The sequence below is a fragment of the Mytilus galloprovincialis genome, chromosome 6 (genome assembly GCF_965363235.1).
Source record: "Mytilus galloprovincialis chromosome 6, xbMytGall1.hap1.1, whole genome shotgun sequence".
Lineage (NCBI taxonomy): Eukaryota > Metazoa > Mollusca > Bivalvia > Mytilida > Mytilidae > Mytilus > Mytilus galloprovincialis.
The window spans coordinates 35,355,251-35,375,550 of NC_134843.1; the positions used below are offsets into that span (position 1 = coordinate 35,355,251).

Consider the following 20,300-nt stretch of genomic DNA (forward strand, 5'->3'; position numbering starts at 1 on the left):
AAATAATATGTGATATGATTGCCATTAAGACAAGCCAGTGTTCCAGCTAGCATAAAATGGAGGGGCGCCGCGCACCGCCCCTGAAATTTTGCGCCCCTCTGCCTTTTTTAAGTGTCCCTGCGCCCTCTGTGCCCTTTTGAAAAAAGTTTAAAAAACGATCTTTTTTCCTCATTTTGTCGCCATTTTTGTTGAGTTCTTTATGCACACACTTCATTAAGACAACTGATTAAAATTGTTGACACTTGTTATCTGTATATAATCACCTATTTGATTAGAGTCAATTACTTAATCATGTTAATCAGGTAAATTTACGACCCTGTCTAATCCCTTTGCCCTGAAGCACCAAACATCCAAGTTAAATGAATTGATTTTTTAACATCTGATGATGCAAAATAGAATTTATAAAATAAATGTGAACGGTGTTCATTTCTATTGTATTTGTTATTTATAAAATAACGTTCATTAAGAAAAAAGAATCATTCCAATAGTATATTGTAAATCGTCAACCGTCAACACGCAAAATACGGACACCAGTCTTTTACATCTTTTTTCAAGAATAATGACCATCAAAAGTAAAATAATTATTTATTTTTTTACCTTTTATGAAAAATTGAGAAGAAGAAAGGTTTCTATCAGATATCGCAATTGTTCTTCTATTGTAAATTCCGCCGATTACGGAGCACTCGAAAGTCCGATTTTTATATCACTTTTCTTAAATTGAAATCCGTTTTGACTTATTTTAATATTGATATTATTAGATACGCTCATCATGAAATATACGGAGACCAGTACTATGATTGTTGAATTGAATTGGCTTCAAAAAGAGGAACATTTAAGAAGCACATGTAACATTTCTGACCCACCCCAGTAGATTTTGACACTTAAGTCAGAGAGTGATTTCTCAATGAATTAATTGAAAATATTGCAGTAATACAACCACTCTGTACAGCAGAGGTGGAGAAAATAGTCTCTCAGGTCAAATTGATACAGACAAGTCAGAGGGCAAACTTGAAAACACAGACATTAACAAAAATATTAACTGTAAAATTAACTGTGATGAAACTAAATTTGAAAAAAAAACTTGATCAATGTGTGACAACCTTCTTCAAAAAGAAAAACAGAAGACTTGATAATGTTGTTTAATATTTATTTGCATTTGAACTCTTCTTTGAAAAAAATCTGTAGTTCTGAAAGAGAAATGAACATAGTAATGTCTATTAGTGCTCTGAGTTTGATTTTAACTTATATGTTTTAAATAAATGATTTTTAAACTTGTACATATAATAGTAGAGTATTTAACTTAGCTACATGCTTGCTAAAAATATGTCTTTATGTGGTAATATTAAGTTATGGATTTTTTTCAGTGAGAACGCGCTAAAGTGCCCTTTTTTAAAAACGCGCCCCTCTATTTTCAAATCCCAGCTGGAACATTGCAAGCATAACACAAAGTCTCAACGACGTTCATTAAAATAAGTTCGAAATCTTATCGTGTAATTAGGTCTATAGACCCCGGGATAAGAAAATGTTTACCAATTCAAACAAGAATAGCAATAACAACGGCATAAATAATTAAAAAATGAACAGTTGTACATCAAAATGGACGACAATAACAACCACTGGCAAGCAGGTACATTTATATTTTTTATTGAGGGGGGGGGGATAATAAATATAGGAGATTGGCTTTTTATTAATGAATAAGGAATATTGAGCTCCGATATTAATAATGAGAATAATATCAAGTCAGTCAATGAAACTAAAAAAGAAAATACATAAAGAAAAATACGCCACCCTTAAAAAGAATAATTTATTGTGTTTCTTAATAAATTATTTATTTCAAGAAAAATTGGTATATACTTATATAGGAATTCTGAAATCTTACTTGAAATGCATTTTATAACCATTTTAGCAGGTTGTCTAGCTTGGAGGTACTTAAATTGCTCTTGTTGATCCATGTTTATACATGAAAATACTTTTTTTTTACCAAATCACTCTCCTTTTTCAATATGTAGAAAAAAGGGGGGACAAAATTATAAATTATATTTTATATTCTGACCACTGTATTTATTTTCAAGGAAGTGATAAAAATAAGACATGTAGGTAAGAACACTTTTATTTGAGTAGATATTAACAAATCAGAACTGGAAAAAACTGAAAAAGGGTCATATCTGTCACTATTAGTATCCATATGGAGTTTTCTTAGTTTAACGCATATGTTACTACCAGTCCAATTTTAGCTTGAATTTAGTGATATAGTGTTTTGTCAAAAGCTTGATATGTTTTTCTATGCTAGAAATAGATCATAGAAGGAAATTAAGTCAAGCCGAAGTCAATATAACAAGTTTGGTGCTGTTATAGGTATAGAACCACTAATTCAGGCCCGGTAGGAAAGATCAAACAAGAAAGTTGTACATATTTTAAACAAAATAGTTCCTACGCATAGCTGTATCTTTGTCAATAGTGGGAATATTTGGGTAGTTTTTCTATCAAATGAAAGCTTGGGGATCACTGCAGAACCCTTGTTAAAAGTTTTACTTGAAAAATAAAGAAGTATATGAAATTTTGATAGGAGGGCACATTTGGCCTGTTGTTCAGATCAGAAGTTCCTGTTTTTGTACTATCAAACTTCGGGGAACAAGTACGCTCTAATATGCAATTAAAGGGAATGTTGATTCTTTCAGCAAGTTAGGATAAGGTACAGTTTTGACATGAAATAACTGCCACTTTATTTGAATTTAAGACAAAGTAGCCATAAATGCTTGAAATTGCAGAATTTAACATAGAAAGCAATGGGGCTCTAAATTAGTGGTTTTATACCTTATACAAAGGTATAGTAGCCACGATTGCCTTAATGGGAACTTCTTTGTTATTTGGTAAATACATTCGTGCATTGTAAATACTGGCATCCAAGTGGTGTAAGGTTACCATTTTTTTTATTTACATGTACAGAATTAGGAATGAGAATAGATTAAAACTGACCAAGAATGACTTTCCTAAAAAAACCGGTTCAATTTAAACTTAAGCCTTCCAAATATTTAATAATTTATTTCAGTTACAGGTGCCATGAATAGTTTGTAAAATTTGTAAAACTGCAAAACTTCAGCGCTAGATAACATTTTTTATTCACGCATATCGTCAAGATTCTTTATATTCAAATTCCATATTTCTTTAAGCGCGTTTTGCTCTTCATATGAAGAATATGCGCTCGACCAAGGCTTTTACAACCCTATAATATTATAAAAATAACGATTTATTTCTTATAATTTCATTTTTATTCTACAGCTATGAAAATAAGTTGTAATCAAATCTTTCAATGTACTATTTCAAAATTGTCAATGATAGCAAGTTCAGTGTCGTAGCTGTTGTATTTTATACGGAAATTAAATAAAATATCATATTAAAAAGTGAAATCACAAAAATACTGAACTCAGAGGAAAATCAAATCGGAAAGTCCCTAATCACATGGCTAAATAAAGTACCTATTGATGGGTGTCAGCCAATTGAATTACAGATTCGAATAAAACAGACATAAAAATTAATTACTAAAATATAAGTACCTAGATGGTAGATTTATTTTATTGATTGACTGAGGAAGTATTTCATTGACAGTCATTGTTTCCATTCCATAACGTGCATCGTACAACACAGAAAAAAACAGGTTGGTAAAATATGATCATTTCACTGATGAAAAGAAAGTTCACGATACTTCAGTGCACATACTCTTTTTAGCCTGGTAAAACATAATGTTCTAATCTTAATAGTCATTAATACTATACGGCTATATCATTAACCATTCGTTACAAAAATGTGTTAACTTTAAAATTTGTAGTTTGTCAAGGAATTAAGATTAAATGTCACCAGCGATTTTTCACAAATAATATTTGTACATTTAATATCAATTGAAAACCCTTTTTTCTTTAAAAAAGTTTAACATAATCATAAATGTTTTTTTGACAAAACGTAAATGAATTTACAACAAAGGCGGACGATTTAAATGTATTATATTTCTCAAAATTACAGTTCAAAGGCCTTCAAAACTACACAGAATGTATTTGAAAATGTGAAAAAAAATATATATGTTAATATAATCAATACATCATTGAAAGTGTAAAAGTTGAGTTTTGAGCATTAAGATCAAATTTTGTACATTCAAAACTAGCTACAAAACCCGTTTGAAAGCTGACTCCTATTTAAATTGAAAATGTCATGATTTTTATGGTATGAAAGAAATGCATTATTAGGGGCATCAATCAGTATTAGACAGACAAACAACTTTATTTGGCATTTTCATAATACATTATATTATTTAACACTAAGTTACTTTACACGAATGACCACACGGATTCGTTTTCATTGTATTGTAATTAAGATACTAAAACTGGCTCTAGGTACTCTGGGATGTGCGCTCTGAAAATAAAAAAAATCAACAAAGTTTGTTAATAGTGTTCACGTTAATTTTTTTTATGAGTCTTATGTAGACTAAACGCACGTCTGGCGTATAAAATTATAATCCTGGTACCTTTGATAACTATTTATTACACTACAGCCCACGTGGACTTTGTCATTTCCACGCGCCCACGGTGGGCGTGTGCATTGGGTGGACATTTCGGTCCACGCCCGCCCACGTGTCCACTTGTCCACGGTATGTCGTGTGCATTGGGTGGACATCTGTGGTCCACGCCCACCGACCGGTCCACGGTATAGCGTGGAATCCACGCCCACTGCTGTCCACGGGAGATCGGGTGGGCGGTGGTCGATCCATGAACGTTATATAACGGTACATTGGTTGCCATATGTTTATTGATTTGTAAATGTATTGATATGCACTTGTTACACTTTGTATATGATGGAGTAATTTATCTGATAATAAAACATTGTGAAATTTTTGCATTGTTTTGTACGTGAATAAGGAAGCCTTAGCCTAATGTTTTGTTTAGAGATCAGTTTGTATTGATTTGACACCAATGAGTAAACTTAAATTGAAATTATGTGAATTTGCCATTTTAAAATTGTTGTCGTAAATACTGATTGCCGTGTAGATACAATAAACCAAGATGACACCTGATTAATTTCAATAGAACAACATGTGCTCTTAGAAGGCGGTTATTGCCACGTGCTTATAAGCCATCAGCTGTACACAATATTCGTTTAATCTTAAAAATATGCTCCATTTGTCACTTACAACTGATTCAACCCGAACATAAAAAGTCATGGAAAAACCTTGTTAATTCCCGAAATTAAATATTGCTTATTATATAAACATTATGCCGTGAAATTTCTTTTTTTCGACCTCATTTCGTTATTTTCAGAAGGACAAATAATAATACTATGAACTTTAAAGAATACAAAAATGAAAGAAAAGATCACTGACTGACACTTATATATATGTACCAGTGTAAAAATCAAATTCTTGTTAAAACATCGGTTGTCAATATTCTTCACTATTTTTTCTCATGTAATTGACAGGTAATAAATCACACAAGATATTAGCGTTGTTTGTATATGCAGTCATTGAGCTGTGTGTGATTCGATCATCAGATATAGTAATGAACGATTTTGTGATTTCAATTGCGATGTTACAATTGGGTTAGATTGTCTATTGCATAAGTTTACCGCTCTTAAATGAATTTAATTGAAGCAACACTTAATATTGGAATAATTGATTGACCGTAGCTTTTTTAACGTCCAGTAGCAAATATTTCATACAGGTACAAGTTTAATGTACAACTTTATATCAAATAACGCAAACAGGTTAAAATGCAAACTTTATAGATTTTTACACAAGAAATATACAACATGTGTACAATACGTTGGGAAACGTTCTAAACAAGTAAAGTTAATATCAATAATATATTAGTACATAGATAATTTACCAAAATGGACCTTACTTTCGCAACTCCCTGGATTGCTTTATTCAGTCAGCCACACCACTAGACAAAATGTATTCTTTATGAACTAAAACAGTTTTCAATTTAGATTTAGAGTCAAGTTTATTAAAATTATGATGATAATTTCAACTTCATTTAACATATATTTCTAGTATTACTACTGGTTTGCTGATGAAGGATTTAAGTGTTTCTCATCATCTATTTTGCGTGTTTTACACGCTCTATTTTCTCTTTGTTTTTTTTCTTGAATAAGCCTATTTCAATTTTTCAAGTTACATGTTTGGTCATGTATACGTAATTTTATTAAAAGCTGACGATTGTTGTTTTGGGGGTTTGAATTGTGCAACTAGTTTTTCTATTTTATTTTTTTTTGGTTTCTGATGGACTATTTTCCAGTGCGTAATTTATCATACATATTCAGGACGAACACTCAACAATAATAGATACATGTACTTAACCTTGCACCAACATTGCAGCTACAATGTATATTAATAATTCTACAATGTCCACACAAATGAGGTTATTGCAATGGTTGTCGACGAGGAATGGCAGGTGTAATGTTTACAGAAAGTTAAATATACCTATTTAAATAAAGATGATTTAGATGATTTAGATTTTATGGTTTTATTTCTTTTGTGAGAAAACATGACACTAGCATGATTCGTTTTACTATAGTATTACAGCAGGCCTTGTACTTTTCTTCATACATGTATTATAATGCATCTTGTCAGCATCATTTTGTTAATATTGTGTATGTGACCAATCTCGAGGAGGCAATATAGAAACTAATCTGCGCAAAGCAAGGCACAAACATAATAAAAAATAAGGTGCGATTAATTTTTTTACTCAAAGTCACAGAATATTTCAAATTGCAGTTTGACACAATTAAGCTATCATTGTTGAAGGCCGTACACATGTAATATGACTCTGTGAAACTATTTAAAATAATGCCACATCTCCTTATTTCGGATCTGATGGATTGATGTCTGATTTGTCTCCTTTTTATATCTAAATTTCGTATACATATGTATATACATATTAAACGTAGTTTCGTAACCATTTAAAGTCATGTCAAAAGAAATCTGCATAGCAAGATCGTGGTTTATTTCAACACGTGGATGACAGAGTATGCATATAAGAATAGGCCGTTTTAGGTCTAGAGCTTAATTTCAGATATATAATTAATTTCAAGTCCGGTTTGTAAAAACATGAGAACACAAGCTTCAAAATCCTATACAAATATGATACGTGTATTGAAATTTTTTACATTTGAGAAAAGAAGACCGTTACTATGTCTTTCTTCCTCCTGTTTAATTTTTTCATCTTTATTAAAATTATCAATTGCTAATTACATGTACATGTATGTGCCTGTTTAAGTGAATTCTGTAATCCATTTCAACTAGAATCCCCCAATTAAAAAAAAATAATCTCAAAATATTTTTTAAATGTTTCAATTATATATGTACATTTTTAACCATAAAAAAATCTGTAATCAAATGTAGGAATTGGATCTTATAAAATCTTACATTCTTTATTATATCCAATTCATATTTTTCAACTAAAGTCATTATCATTTATTTTAAAAATACTATTTTTTTTCGGCTGGATTTTTTTCTATATATGCATACTGCTCTATATCTCTTTTTTATTTGTACAAATGTACATATATTCAATTACTCCAATGCAGACAGGTGTTGTTCCCACCGAAACAAAAAGCCATTTTTTTGCATTTGACAGCGACGGTATACCCCAATTATCATATCATCACACTGACAGGGACCTTCAAATAAGCAAGGTATTCAAAAATAGTAATCCTTTTAAAATGTTTTGTTTTATTTTATCTCCGGATGGAACTGTCATATCATTTATGACAACCTGTGTGCTTTATAAGATCAACAATTTTATTTGATTTATCATTGTTAAAAATGTCCGTGTTACCAAGATCTCGTGTCCTCAGCCTAACGACTAAAGCACCAACACACTACCTTGTGAAATATATAGCATGCAACACTTACCAAGTCAGAAGCAGAAGTTTCTTCAAGAGTGATGATAAGGTATGTACAATTTTTGCTTATATTATATTAACATGTTATTCATTATAGGCAGTGTCTGCGCGTACCGACATGCGGATACGCGTAGCCAAATTGACTTCCGTAGGCTACGCGTACCCGCAACCTATTTTATAATAAACTGTCGGTTAGTTCCCGACTTTGTGAATTCAGTTAATATAGTGGCAAATAATATGTCTTAATCTGTATTTAATGTATTAGTAAGAAAAATAGAAATTAAATGTAAATGCACGTGAAAAGAATAAGATTATACTGAATAATTAAATTATACTGAATACATGTAAATAAAATTCGAAACAGAAACTAACATTTTAAAATATCTGAAACGATTAAAAATAAATTTTAAGTGTGACACAATTTAAAGTAATACGATAAAAATTCCAGAATAACGTCTCAAACTCATGAAATCCATTTGATAATTATATATTCATTCAGAACGCCGGATTAATTGCTTGCTAATTCCGTTTCAGGTCTTCATATTTAAAATTTAAAATGAAAATTAAGTCACGGTTATATATGATGAACTAATTTATTTGAATAAATAATTTGTTATATAAATGCATAGATAATCTATAATTATAGTTAACATTTAAAGAAAAATATTCAAAAACTAACCAGGGGTAGTGTTCTCGAAAGTATCCTAAGATTCGTCCTAGGTCATAGATAAGACCAATTTTAGGATGGACTTAGGATCAATTTAGGACACTCTTAAGTTGTGTCTCGAAGCTATCTCAGACGTATCTTATGTTAGGACGTCATAAACATATCCCAAGTCTAGAAATTTTAAATCGTCAATTTTATTTTTTGATAAAACATTTATTAATGACCAAACCAATTAATAAAATTGTTTACGGATTTTATAATTACAATTAAAGAATTAAATCCATAATTTTAAATGTAATACTAAAATTATATCAAAAAGGCTTGTAATTTAAACTGGAAAACAACTTGTTTTGAAATGAGAATTGAGTTGGTAGTGTAATCGTAAAAACGAAGTTCAAAGTTTAAAATCATGCCTTATTTCTTTATATACGAGTCAAAACCGATGGTGCGTTTCATTTTCATGTTAATCTTCAGGTAAAAAATGAACAAAAAGCGAAATCCAAAATTTATTATGTTAGGATGAAGATAGGATGAACCATAAGACACCTATTTAGGTGTCCTAAAGTTAGGACGAAAACTGCGATATATCGTAAATTAGGAGAGCTTCGAGAACACGACTTATGAAAAATACCTGTCATAAGATAGACTTAGGACACGTCCTAGTCCTAAGATAGCTCCAAGAACACCACCCTGGATCGTTTCTACGAAAACGTATTAGGGACGTAGTAAAAATAAAATCGGATTACTGATGGTTTTTAAAGTCGAAATTTTGACATCTCATATCTTAAAATCTCTGTGAATTATATTTTTGTTTCAATTATTGTGATAAATTACCGGTTTAATACACAATTTTATCTCCATCCGATAATATATGAATATTAGGCGGTTACGCGTACCCTACGAAGTCCAATTATGCCACGCGTACCCGCATGACGCTGACACTACCTTTATCATAAGCTTAATTTTACTCGTTTCATTTTCTTAAAAGAAATAATAGTTTTCGCGATAGTTCTTAGCCTGGGTAAAAGAATAACACTAAAAAGCGATAAAAATGTATTTCAAGCTTAAATTTTATAATAAGAACATTTGAACTTCTGTAAATGCTTGCATAAGTTTTGTTGGAACGTTTTAAAAATCTAAAATATGTCCCCAAACATTTTGAGTTTGTCATAACCAGGCGTGGTGTTCTCGGAATTAAGTATCCCTTCGTTTGAAGACACACATTAAGACCGATTTTGGGATGGACTTAAGATCATTTAAGAGCACTGACGCGTCTTAAGTTTGAACGTTCTAATCATATCTTACATTTGTTTTTAATTAATTTTCTAAATACACATTGCAACTATTAAATTTAACCACGTCCCACCTTGAAAACCATTATCGGTCCCTTTAACGAGACAGCAACCAAACGACATAATTAAACTATAGATATATATACAGTGCCAATTATTCCTCCAGTATACAATACAGATTCTCAAAATTTATAAGAATATTTCCGGTTGATATTTAATTGTTTAATATCTTTTGATATTTTAAAGAGAATTTTCTTCTTTTTTTTTTGGTATTGAAATTAAAACAATTATCTAAAGTTGATATTTTGTTTTTTCACACTGGGGTAATATTTAAGGGAATTAGTTTTTTGTATGGAAATTAAAACATTTGATATAACTAAGTCAAAATGGGAAATCCGTATTTCGTTTTAAAAAAAAAATTAGTTTAAAATCATTCATTGTAACTGTTGACTATAACCACGGATTTGTTTAGATTAATATATAAATCCTTGTGATAACCAAGTCCGACTTTTGAAATTCAAGACCATACGTATTCATGTGATAATTCATTTCGAATTAGATTTTTTTTATATTAAAATGTGTCCGTGAATGTTTAATGTGAATATAAGAGAGATGTGGTTTATGCATACACAAGACAGCAACCAAACGACATAATTAAACATTAGATATACAGTTCTAGTCAGTTATTCTTCCGGCATTTTATGCTAAGACACGTAACTTTGTAATATATTGAGTTTTCTCAATCCAGAATCATATTATGAAGTAATTTCTAATTTTGTTCAAATAAAAGTATTAAGTTAATATGTTTTTTTGTAAATATCAGATAAATCACAAAGGGAAAATCCGTATTTTAGAAATGTTTATTCTTTTAGCAAAACAGATTTAAACTAACTAGTGTAATAGTTAAGTACACATGTGTAATCATTTCTGACCTTGAACGACCGTTCGTATATATACTTATAATTTTCCGCGTTTCGAAGTATAGAGGAAAATTATTGTACTAACGGTTCTTTCAATATATGTATGGACACGTGATATTAATTGTAGTATCACGTGAATGGTCATTTTTTGGCGGGTTAATTTCCCTATCAGACCATTCTCTCGCCAACTTCGAACTGGTCAAGTTCAGATTTAATGTTGGTTCATTATTGTTTGATTTTTTCTTGTTTTTTGTACTATATATTGGTATTTTTGTTTGCTATTACACATTTTGATGATATTTTGTTTATGTAAAAATAAGCTAATTTTCAGTATTGTCCAAGTACACCTCTCGAGACGATCTTCCGAGCATTAGGGTTTGGACACAGGTTTCCATATCGACTAAGGTAACTTGGTTGTTGGTTTTTCCTGGCCGGCGGGTTCGTTTATGACGAAGTCAATGTTTTCGTTTTGTATTGAAAGCATTGTTTATATGTATATATATATTATTGCAAAATATTATGTTTGTTATGATAGATTATAATAAAATCCGGTGTCCTTCTAGTCTCGTGGGCGATCGGCAATTATAAATTGTGTTTGATATATTTATTGTTATATATAAGTATAGTGTGTACATGTAATTAATTTGATACGCTCAACTTGTCAATAGCGCTTTTACGACATTCCTTGCCTTAGCGGGTTGAAATTTCAATGCATTGTATACAAATGGGAAGTTTTATATTAAAATTTGTCTTTGAATATAACATATAACATATAAAAATAAAGGAGATGTGGTTTATTCGTCAATGAGACAGCAACCAAACGACACATATGTATAATGAAATAACCATAGGTATTCATGAATACAGTACAAATCGCAATAATTCTGCATGTATTTCATAAAGAAACTCTTAATTCTGTAAATGAAGATTCAGAAAGTACTTTTTGGAGAAAAATGGCTAACCTCTTTAATAAATGAAAGGAAAATTGTACAGAAATTAGATATCTTTTTCTTTTCGTGTATTTAGGTTTAAGAATTAAAAAATAAAATCCGATGCTTTCTCCAAGGTCAATAAATTAACATACAAAAAAGCGATTCCCTTTAATGGGAATTTTAGGAATTTTCTATTTCAATTCATTTGTCTTTATACAGACACTCCTTTAATTAAACTCCAAATCTGATTGGTCAAACCTAATCTGTGGGCGGTCTTCCCGTTATCATTGGTTTACACAAAAAGTCGCACGACAATAGTAAACCAATGAAAATGCAGAATACTAGTAACGATTTTTTTTGTTATATTTTTTCTTATATCAATGACTTAACTTAATCTGTAACTCTGAATTTCTATTACAAAAAACGAGAATAGTTTCTTCTTTTTTTTTTGATTTGTAATATAATTAAAACAGGAACTGTCATAGAAGTTTTAGTGAGAGTTTGTATGCATTCTATAGATAATTTATTGTTTGATCTTAAGTTCTTTGTTTTTATTCAAGTTTATTCAATATTTGAGAAGTTATTTAAGGTTTTATCAAATGAAAATTTCATCTAAGTGTTAATTGTTAATAATTTTTATTTACAGTATAATCTAACTAAACATGAATTTTAGAGTGTAATTAACTCGGCTTAGAGTTTTCACATGATTTATTTGTTGAAGTAGGCCGTTATCATTGAGTAAATACGTTAGATCTGAGACTACTATACTATAAGTTATCTACGTTCATATTTGTAGATACGGGTATTTTAACACCCTGTAGTACCCCAGTACACCCTGAGGCAATTTATCCCCGGTCTTAGTCCGAATCGGGCGAGTTTTAGTGACATTGGCGTACAAACTGTAACTTGAAAACAACGTTATAGTAGTCTCAGGTTAGATCGAAAGTGTACTTTTTGTACTTTGAATATTACTGAAGATGAATTCCATTTTATTTTACAATGTGAATGCTATAGAGACTTAAGTAGGCCGTTTATGAAACCTTATTATTATAGACGTCCATTGTCGTTCAAATTAGAGGAACTCCTCAGCACTGAAAATATAAAAGATTTGCGTAATTTGTGTAAACTCTTGATAAATGCACTTAATCATAGGACCAAACTGTTATTTGTCAATTCTTGATGTTTATTTGCTTCTCTGATGTAGTATGCCATGTTGTCATATTAGAAATGTTTTTGTATTTATTGCACTGATAAGCATAATGTCTGTGCTTAGAGTAATAAAGAATTGGATAGAATTATCTTTTTTTTTATCTATGAAATGCACATTTCTACCCCTAGGGGTTGAAGGCAAATACAAACAATACAATACAATATACACAATGGAAAAATTAACATATTAAACATCATATATAAATGACTTTTTAATGAACGGAACAGTAAGCTGCATAATATCAAATGAAGATAGAATTAATTGCAATATATCTGTTTCAGACAATTTAAAGTATTCTGGACATATATTATTTATATCATTTTCAAGCTGATTAATTAATTTTACATTTTAAGAAAAAGTGGGTTTCATCTTTAACCGCATTTATATTACAATGTTGACATATTCTATTTTCTGTTTGAATTCTTTTATATCTACCCCTCTCTTTTTCCAAGAAATGGTCACTTACTCGCTTTTTACATAATAATTTTCTATTTTCAAAAATATTTTTAGAAATGTATTTGTCTATTTCATATTTTGTCTTTATCTTACTGGTGTCATTAGTTAATTTTAATTTTTCAAAGAAAATATTTTCAAAGCTATCTTTTAGTTCTAATAAAGGGTTATTTTCATCACTAGAAATTCTTGCTAAGTACTTCAATGATTGACTTTAATAAAGACAATTATGGAATACTGAGCTAGTCCTGCTCTTGCAACTATATTGACAGATTGTTTACTAATCCCCAGTATATATTTGCAAAATTTTAAATGTGTCTTCTCCACTTGACTACTACAATGTATCAATCATTGCTAGAATATCAAATTTACTCATGTCTTTAATTTGTGCTCGTCTTTCAGCTCTTATTATTTTTTTCATAAAAATTCATATACCAAAATTCAGAATTATACATCAGAATAGGTTTAACTAGTGATTCGAACAATTTTTTGTATAGTTTTATAGACACATTTTCAAAAGGAGAAAGATACTTAAAAATAGAAAACAAAACTCAATTTCCCATTATCATGACGCGCCGTTACTAGCCTGGCATCCGACCCAATCTAGCTGCGCGTCACTGACAAGATTAGGCAGGACCCCAGGCTAGCGCCGTTACATGGTATTATTTATCCACGACCGACGATTTTATTCTTTACCAATTAGTGTGTTGATTAGAGTCGTGTCACGGTGATTAGCGATGGTAGTTTATTAAAGTCAAATAAACACATACATGTACAAGTTCACTCGGTAAACAAATACAGACGGTTTCATTTGAAAAATAATAAACATATATGGTTTTGCAACAAAAAAAAACATAAAAAAATCCCGTATTGTTTCAACTATGTTATATTCAAAACCAATTGAGAAATCTCCACAAAGTCGTAAAATTTTCCATTCAATTTATTTCTTTTGAAAACGGTAAATGAAATAACAGATCAAATTTAAAATAAGATGTGGCTTTCTCATGGATCAAAACCCCCTTTTGAAAGCGTTGTCCACTTTTGTCTACTACTAAACATTCTTATACTGAAGGTTCCGTTTTGTAACGTAATTCATCGTTGAAAGTGTTGAAAAATCCGTCCGTTCGGAACAAATCTTAACTTGAGTAAACAAGCCATTTTGCATACGGGCCCAGTTAGAAAGCCTTGATGGAATTAAATAAAGTCTGAATAATGAATATATCTCCATTTTACTCTCAGTTTCTATATTTCATCATAATTGAGTATTTTTCTAATAGACAAATTTAATTTGTTGGTTGATTAAATTGTTGTGGCAAAAATCTCATGCGCAATCAGGACGGAAAGTCGTATACGTAATAAGTGCACGGGAATATGCAGCTTAACAATGGATGGATATGTATATTCCCAGCCAATAATGACAATAATTACTTAATTCGTTTATTATACATGTACATGTAGGAAAATTGTACATTAATTGCAACGGTATATTACTACTCATTAAAAAAAATCGAACAAGACAAGACAAGACAAATACTTTATTAGAGTCTCACCTCAAAATTGACATACATTTATACATTTATAAAATTACAGTAATATTTAAAACAACATGAGCCACTCTAAAAAGAGTTATGAGAGACTACAAAATTTCTACAAAACACATTATTATCTACAATTATATAAAATACCTTTTCTTTTTAATAATACATCATAGCAGATTTTGGCTAAAAAGTAACACACATTTTCATCAGTGAATAAAAATTTGAATTTATCATCATCAGACAAATTAACAAAATCACAATTAAAAGAGCTAGCATGTTTAAATAAAATAGCTCGTAAATCTGCATATACTGGGCAGTTAATTAAGACATGTTTCTCATCTTCAATAATGTTATTTTTCTTACATTGCTCATTAAATCATAATCTATTGTCAACCATAATGCCTTCATATCGGCCAGTTTCTATTCTCAGAGGTGCAACACCACATCTAAATTTAGCATATGCACTCTTATATTTTCCAGGCATATTAATACATCAATATTTTTCTTTATTAAAACATTGCTTAAACATTCTATACGTTCGCAATTTACTTCTTTCATTGTACATTAAGTCAGAGTACCACTTCTCTTTATATCTACAAAAATTTTCCTTTTCAATTTGTTTAATTGTATTTTTATCAATAGAAAAATCAGTATTACATAAAAACTCCATATCCATTTCTTTAAATTTCACATTGACTCTATAATTCCAATTTCTAAATTTACTATTACAGCATTTATTGCCCCATAAGAAAACCTTTTTATTAACTCTACAATGAGACATTTTAGTAAGTCACGACCATAATCTAAAAATACATGTCCACTGAGATATAATACTGGGCATCCAACCCATATCTCCATATAAGGCTAAGTTAGGGGTGTATTTACCCACACCCATAAAAAATCTCATTGCTCTATTTTTTACAGCAATAATACAAGAAAAATCCTGGTGACCCCAAATTGAGGCGCCGTATTCAATGACAGACATAACAAGTGTATCAAAAAGTTTTGTAAATGTATCAAATTGAAAACCGCCATTAGCTTTACATTTAGCTATTAATAAACCTAAAGACCTACTTGCAGATCGAATGTACAGGGCCTGTTTATCAAAACGGTCCTAAAATTGGTCCTAATATATTCAAACCATGACGTGCTTCTAATATCTGTGATAGATTGATAGATAAAGACTAATATGTAGGTCGTGTGCAAAGTTGTATCCCTATAGTATCGAGATAACCGGCCAAAAAATTAATAAAAAAAAAAAAAAAACCTAACGCGTACTACACACTCTCCCCTAAAAAACATTATATTAGCATGTTAATATTATATTATAGAAGCCCATAGATATTTAACTTCATAATTCATTTTAAATAATTTCAGATTCAGCACATGGTTCTCTATGAGGTGCAGTATGGCAATAGGAAACAAATTAGCACTGCCCTAGTTATTGGGTCTGGGACAGAAAATGAGATGGTGCTGCAGAAAAACGAGAGAGAATGCCAAACATCACCAGAGCCAACGCCTAGATCACCAACACCACCCCCATCTCCAGCCGAATCTATAGAGATTCCTCTTCCAGGTTCCCCTAGCCTTCCAATCATCAGACGTCCTGCCAAAGGGAAAAGGTCAACAAAAATACCAAAACCCAAACCAACATCAAAGGTAAATTTTACCAATTTACTAGTAATTAAACTGCGATTGCTGATTTAGTATAAAGAAAGAATATGTGGTATGATTGCCAATGAGACAGTTCTTCACAAGAGACCCGAAATGACAACGTTAAACAATTCAAACGAGAAAACTAACGGTCTTATTTATATGAAAAACAAATAAATATTTAACACAGAAACAAACGACAACCACTGAATTACAGGCTCCTGACTTGGGACAGACACACACATACATAATGTCGCGGGGTTAAACATGTAAGCTGGATCCCAACCCTCCCCTTACATGGGACAGTGGTATAACAGTACAACTTAAGATAGAACTATATAAAAATCAGTTGAAAAAGGCTTAACGTAAGGCTTGTTTAATACGCAACTTTTATATATTTTTATTCAGAGTTATGCCCCTTCAAAATAACCCGCCTCCGACCAATCAGTTTCACTGATTTATGTTTTTGTCTATCTTTTGAGTTATGGTGACATATAAATAAAACAAAAAATACCATGCAGTCATTCACTTTTACGTTTTGTGTATATTTCAGAATAATATAATAATATATTTACATGCAATATGACATCGTAAACCGCTGCATGTATATGTCGGGAGCGGGGTTTAGGGGGGGGGGGGCTGGGGGTCACCTATTTGAAAATAATATATGGAATTTCTCACAAACATTTATTGTTTTCGGGGAAAAAATCCGAAGCACGACTGTAGCAGACATTCTCTCAATGCATCAAGTGCATCCATTATGAAAAGTCCTGGATCCGCCAATAAACCCGTACAGCGTAGATACCCTCTTTATTCAAGTAATTTAAAATTAGCGAAAATTAATTTGACGAGTTCTCAGACTTTTGTTTCCGATTAAAAGGTGACACCCCTATGTCGAAACCTAAATGTACTGGTATTCGGTAAAATATTGATAGTTGTTCTTTAAGTATATAACAGTTTTGATCTTTCTTTTTTCTCTCTCTCTTTACACATAATGAACGGTTATAGAATCTGTTTAACGTTGGCATTGTAAAAATAAATCTAAATAAAAAGTTATTATATTTCAGAAATCAACAAAACCATTAGCCAAAGTTTTGTCAAGGGCAATGCCTCCAACTACACCACAATCATCAATACCGGGACAACAACCGTATCCCTAAGTCCAACAAATTCCACCTCTAGAGCAACAACCTCAGGGCCGACAACAAATCCCACCTCTAGACCAACAACATCAGGGCCGACAACAAATTCCAACTCTAGACCAACAACCTCAGGGCCTACAACAAATCCCACCTCTAGACCAACAACCTCAGGGCCGACAACAAATCCCACTTCTAGACCAACAACCTCTGGACCAACAACAAATTCCACATCTAGACCAAGGCCACTATCACCCCCAACATCACCACAAATAATAGTGCACCAACAATCTCACTTACAATCACCACAACCACCATCACCAGCAACACCATCAGTAAACCATCGATCGATCTTTCCTGATGACCACAGGGTGTTTCATGTCCTCGACACTATCTTGAGAGGGGTCACACGACTAAACATGAAAGTAACAGACATAGACAACAGACTTAAGACTCTAGAGGCCAAACATGACATTCACCACGAAGAGTCTAGGAGAGGAAGAAGGCAGGAGACACCCTGGTCTGCACCACCAGCAGACAGTGACGATGGAAGTGAAGCAACACATACCATTGCCCATCCAGCTGGAATGGTAATTGACCAAGACAGGTTGTTAACGCTGAAAGGGAAGTCCCAGTCTGCCGGAAACTTCGCCGCACTTGTTATAAGAGAATTGAAACCACACCTTTTTGGTCCAGAAAACCTAAGACAACTATATAACTGGAACGGTGGTGGTGTGAACGGAAAAAGGGGGTTAAGCCCAAACACAAAGACGGCAGTAAGCAATTACACCACCATGTTTTATCCTGAATGCCAAAAGGAGGAATACTTTCGAGATACGGTAATTCAGAAGATAAATGAGAGTTTGAGAAGGCCTGCTGTTAAAAGATGTCGTCGAAGGCTGCTCGCAACGCCACTGAACACTATAAACAATGATGCAAATCATATTTAAATGTATTTCTGCCATTTACGTACGTATCGTACACCTTTAAAATTGTGTGATCAATTGCTGTAATGTACAAATTGTATACATTTTTTCATGAATCACTTCTTTCGTGAAGTACATCTATGATCTTGCATATGAATATATGATATTGGTTGATATTTTACCGAGACTATATATAATGTGTATATATGCATCCTGTGTAACCTTTTGATTAAAACTATATTCATACTGTAAATCTAGCTGGTTTTTTTTCGAGTCTGCAACTTTTGTTGCAGAAAGCTCGACAAAGGGATATTGATCAGGCGGCGGCTACGGCAACGGCGGCGGTGTTAGCAAACTTCTTAAAAGCTTTATATCTTAGAAGGTGGAAGACCTGGATGCTTCATATTTTGTATATAGATGCCTCATGTTACGAAATTCCGTCAGTCACACGTCCAATGTCCTTGACCTTATTTTAATGATTCAGTGACTACTTGAAAAAAAAGTTCAGATTTTTTGTAATGTTAAATTCTCTCTTATTATAAGTTATAGGATAACTATATTTGGTATGTCCGTACCTTGCAAAGAACTCATACCCGTCAGACAGTTTTCACTTGACCTTGACCTCATTTCATGGATCAGTGAACAATGTTAAGTTTTGGTGGTCAAGTCCATATCTCAGATACTATAAGCAATAGGATTAGTATATTCGGTGCATGGAAGCGTAAGGTGTACATGTCCAACTTGTAGGTGTCATCTGACCTTGATCTCATTTTCTTGGTTCAGTGGTTATAGTTAAGTTTTTGTGTTTTGGTCTGTTTTTCTTATACTATATGCAATAGGTCTACTATATTTGGTGTATGAAATGATTGTAAGGTATACATGTCTAGCTGACAGGTATAATCTGACCTTTACCTCATTTTCATGGTTCAGTGGTCAAAGTTCAGTTTTTGAGTTTAGGATTATTTTTCTAATACTATATGCAATAGGTCAACTATATTTGGTGTATGGAAATATCAATGATTAATAAAGAAGGCCAGACATTTCAGTGTGTGTACTCTTGTTTGTATTAACTGTTAAGAGGTATCGACACATCAAAAAGACGGAAAAAACAAACATTGGAGCAGGTGTTCATGTATAAAAAAGAAATACTGATAGCGATAAGGGTAATAAAGTCCTCTCTGTATGATCTTCAAAAATTAATATCTGCCTTCAGACCGGATACCATAAAGGGATGGGTTTTAGCAAATCCAATATCTCATAGATAGTTTTGAACTGTCCTGACATCACAAATTAACATCAATAAAAACATTTTGATAAAACACAATAAACCAAAAAACAATAATGACAGCAGCAACCACATGGATAATACACTCCACATTTAAAATTTACATTGAGATTTGTATGTAGACCTTTGTATGCCAGTGGTCGATCCAGTCGGGGAAGAGGGGCGGGGGTTAGTACCTCCTTTGTTTGGAAGAACAACGCTTATGAATGGGGAAATATAGTTGATCCCCTTCCCCGTTATTCTTAGTTGGGACCCCTTTTAAAAATGGCTGGTTGATTGATTGTTGGTTGCTTAACGCCCAGTGGCTAATATTTCATGCATGTTCAGGACGAGAACAAGTAAACAATAAGCACATTAGTTAGGTCGTGTCATAATAAAGGCCATTCGGGATGATG

General features: G+C 31.9%; 1 protein-coding gene and 1 long non-coding RNA gene across 3 annotated transcripts in view; both read left to right on the forward strand.

Moving 5' to 3' along the window:
* Positions 1 to 3,554: 3,554 nt before the first annotated feature.
* LOC143078107 (uncharacterized) overlaps positions 3,555 to 20,300 on the forward strand; it is a 33,473-nt gene continuing 16,727 nt past the window's right edge. The window contains exon 1 of the long non-coding RNA XR_012979055.1: positions 3,555 to 3,655. This is a non-coding gene — a long non-coding RNA (uncharacterized LOC143078107). The remainder of the gene's footprint in view (positions 3,656 to 20,300) is intronic.
* On the forward strand, positions 7,653 to 18,867 carry LOC143079465 (uncharacterized). 2 transcript variants are annotated; one of them, XM_076254815.1, is made up of 3 exons: positions 7,653 to 7,939; positions 16,280 to 16,561; positions 18,232 to 18,867. In XM_076254815.1, the coding sequence occupies exons 1-3, from the start codon at positions 7,811 to 7,813 to the stop codon at positions 18,286 to 18,288; spliced, it is 468 nt and encodes a 155-aa protein (XP_076110930.1). In that variant the 5' UTR covers positions 7,653 to 7,810; the 3' UTR covers positions 18,289 to 18,867. The 2 variants fall into 2 exon arrangements, with proteins under 2 accessions (XP_076110930.1, XP_076110929.1); XM_076254814.1 differs by lacking the exon at positions 18,232 to 18,867 and adding an exon at positions 17,623 to 18,205 and having other exon boundaries at positions 7,659 to 7,939.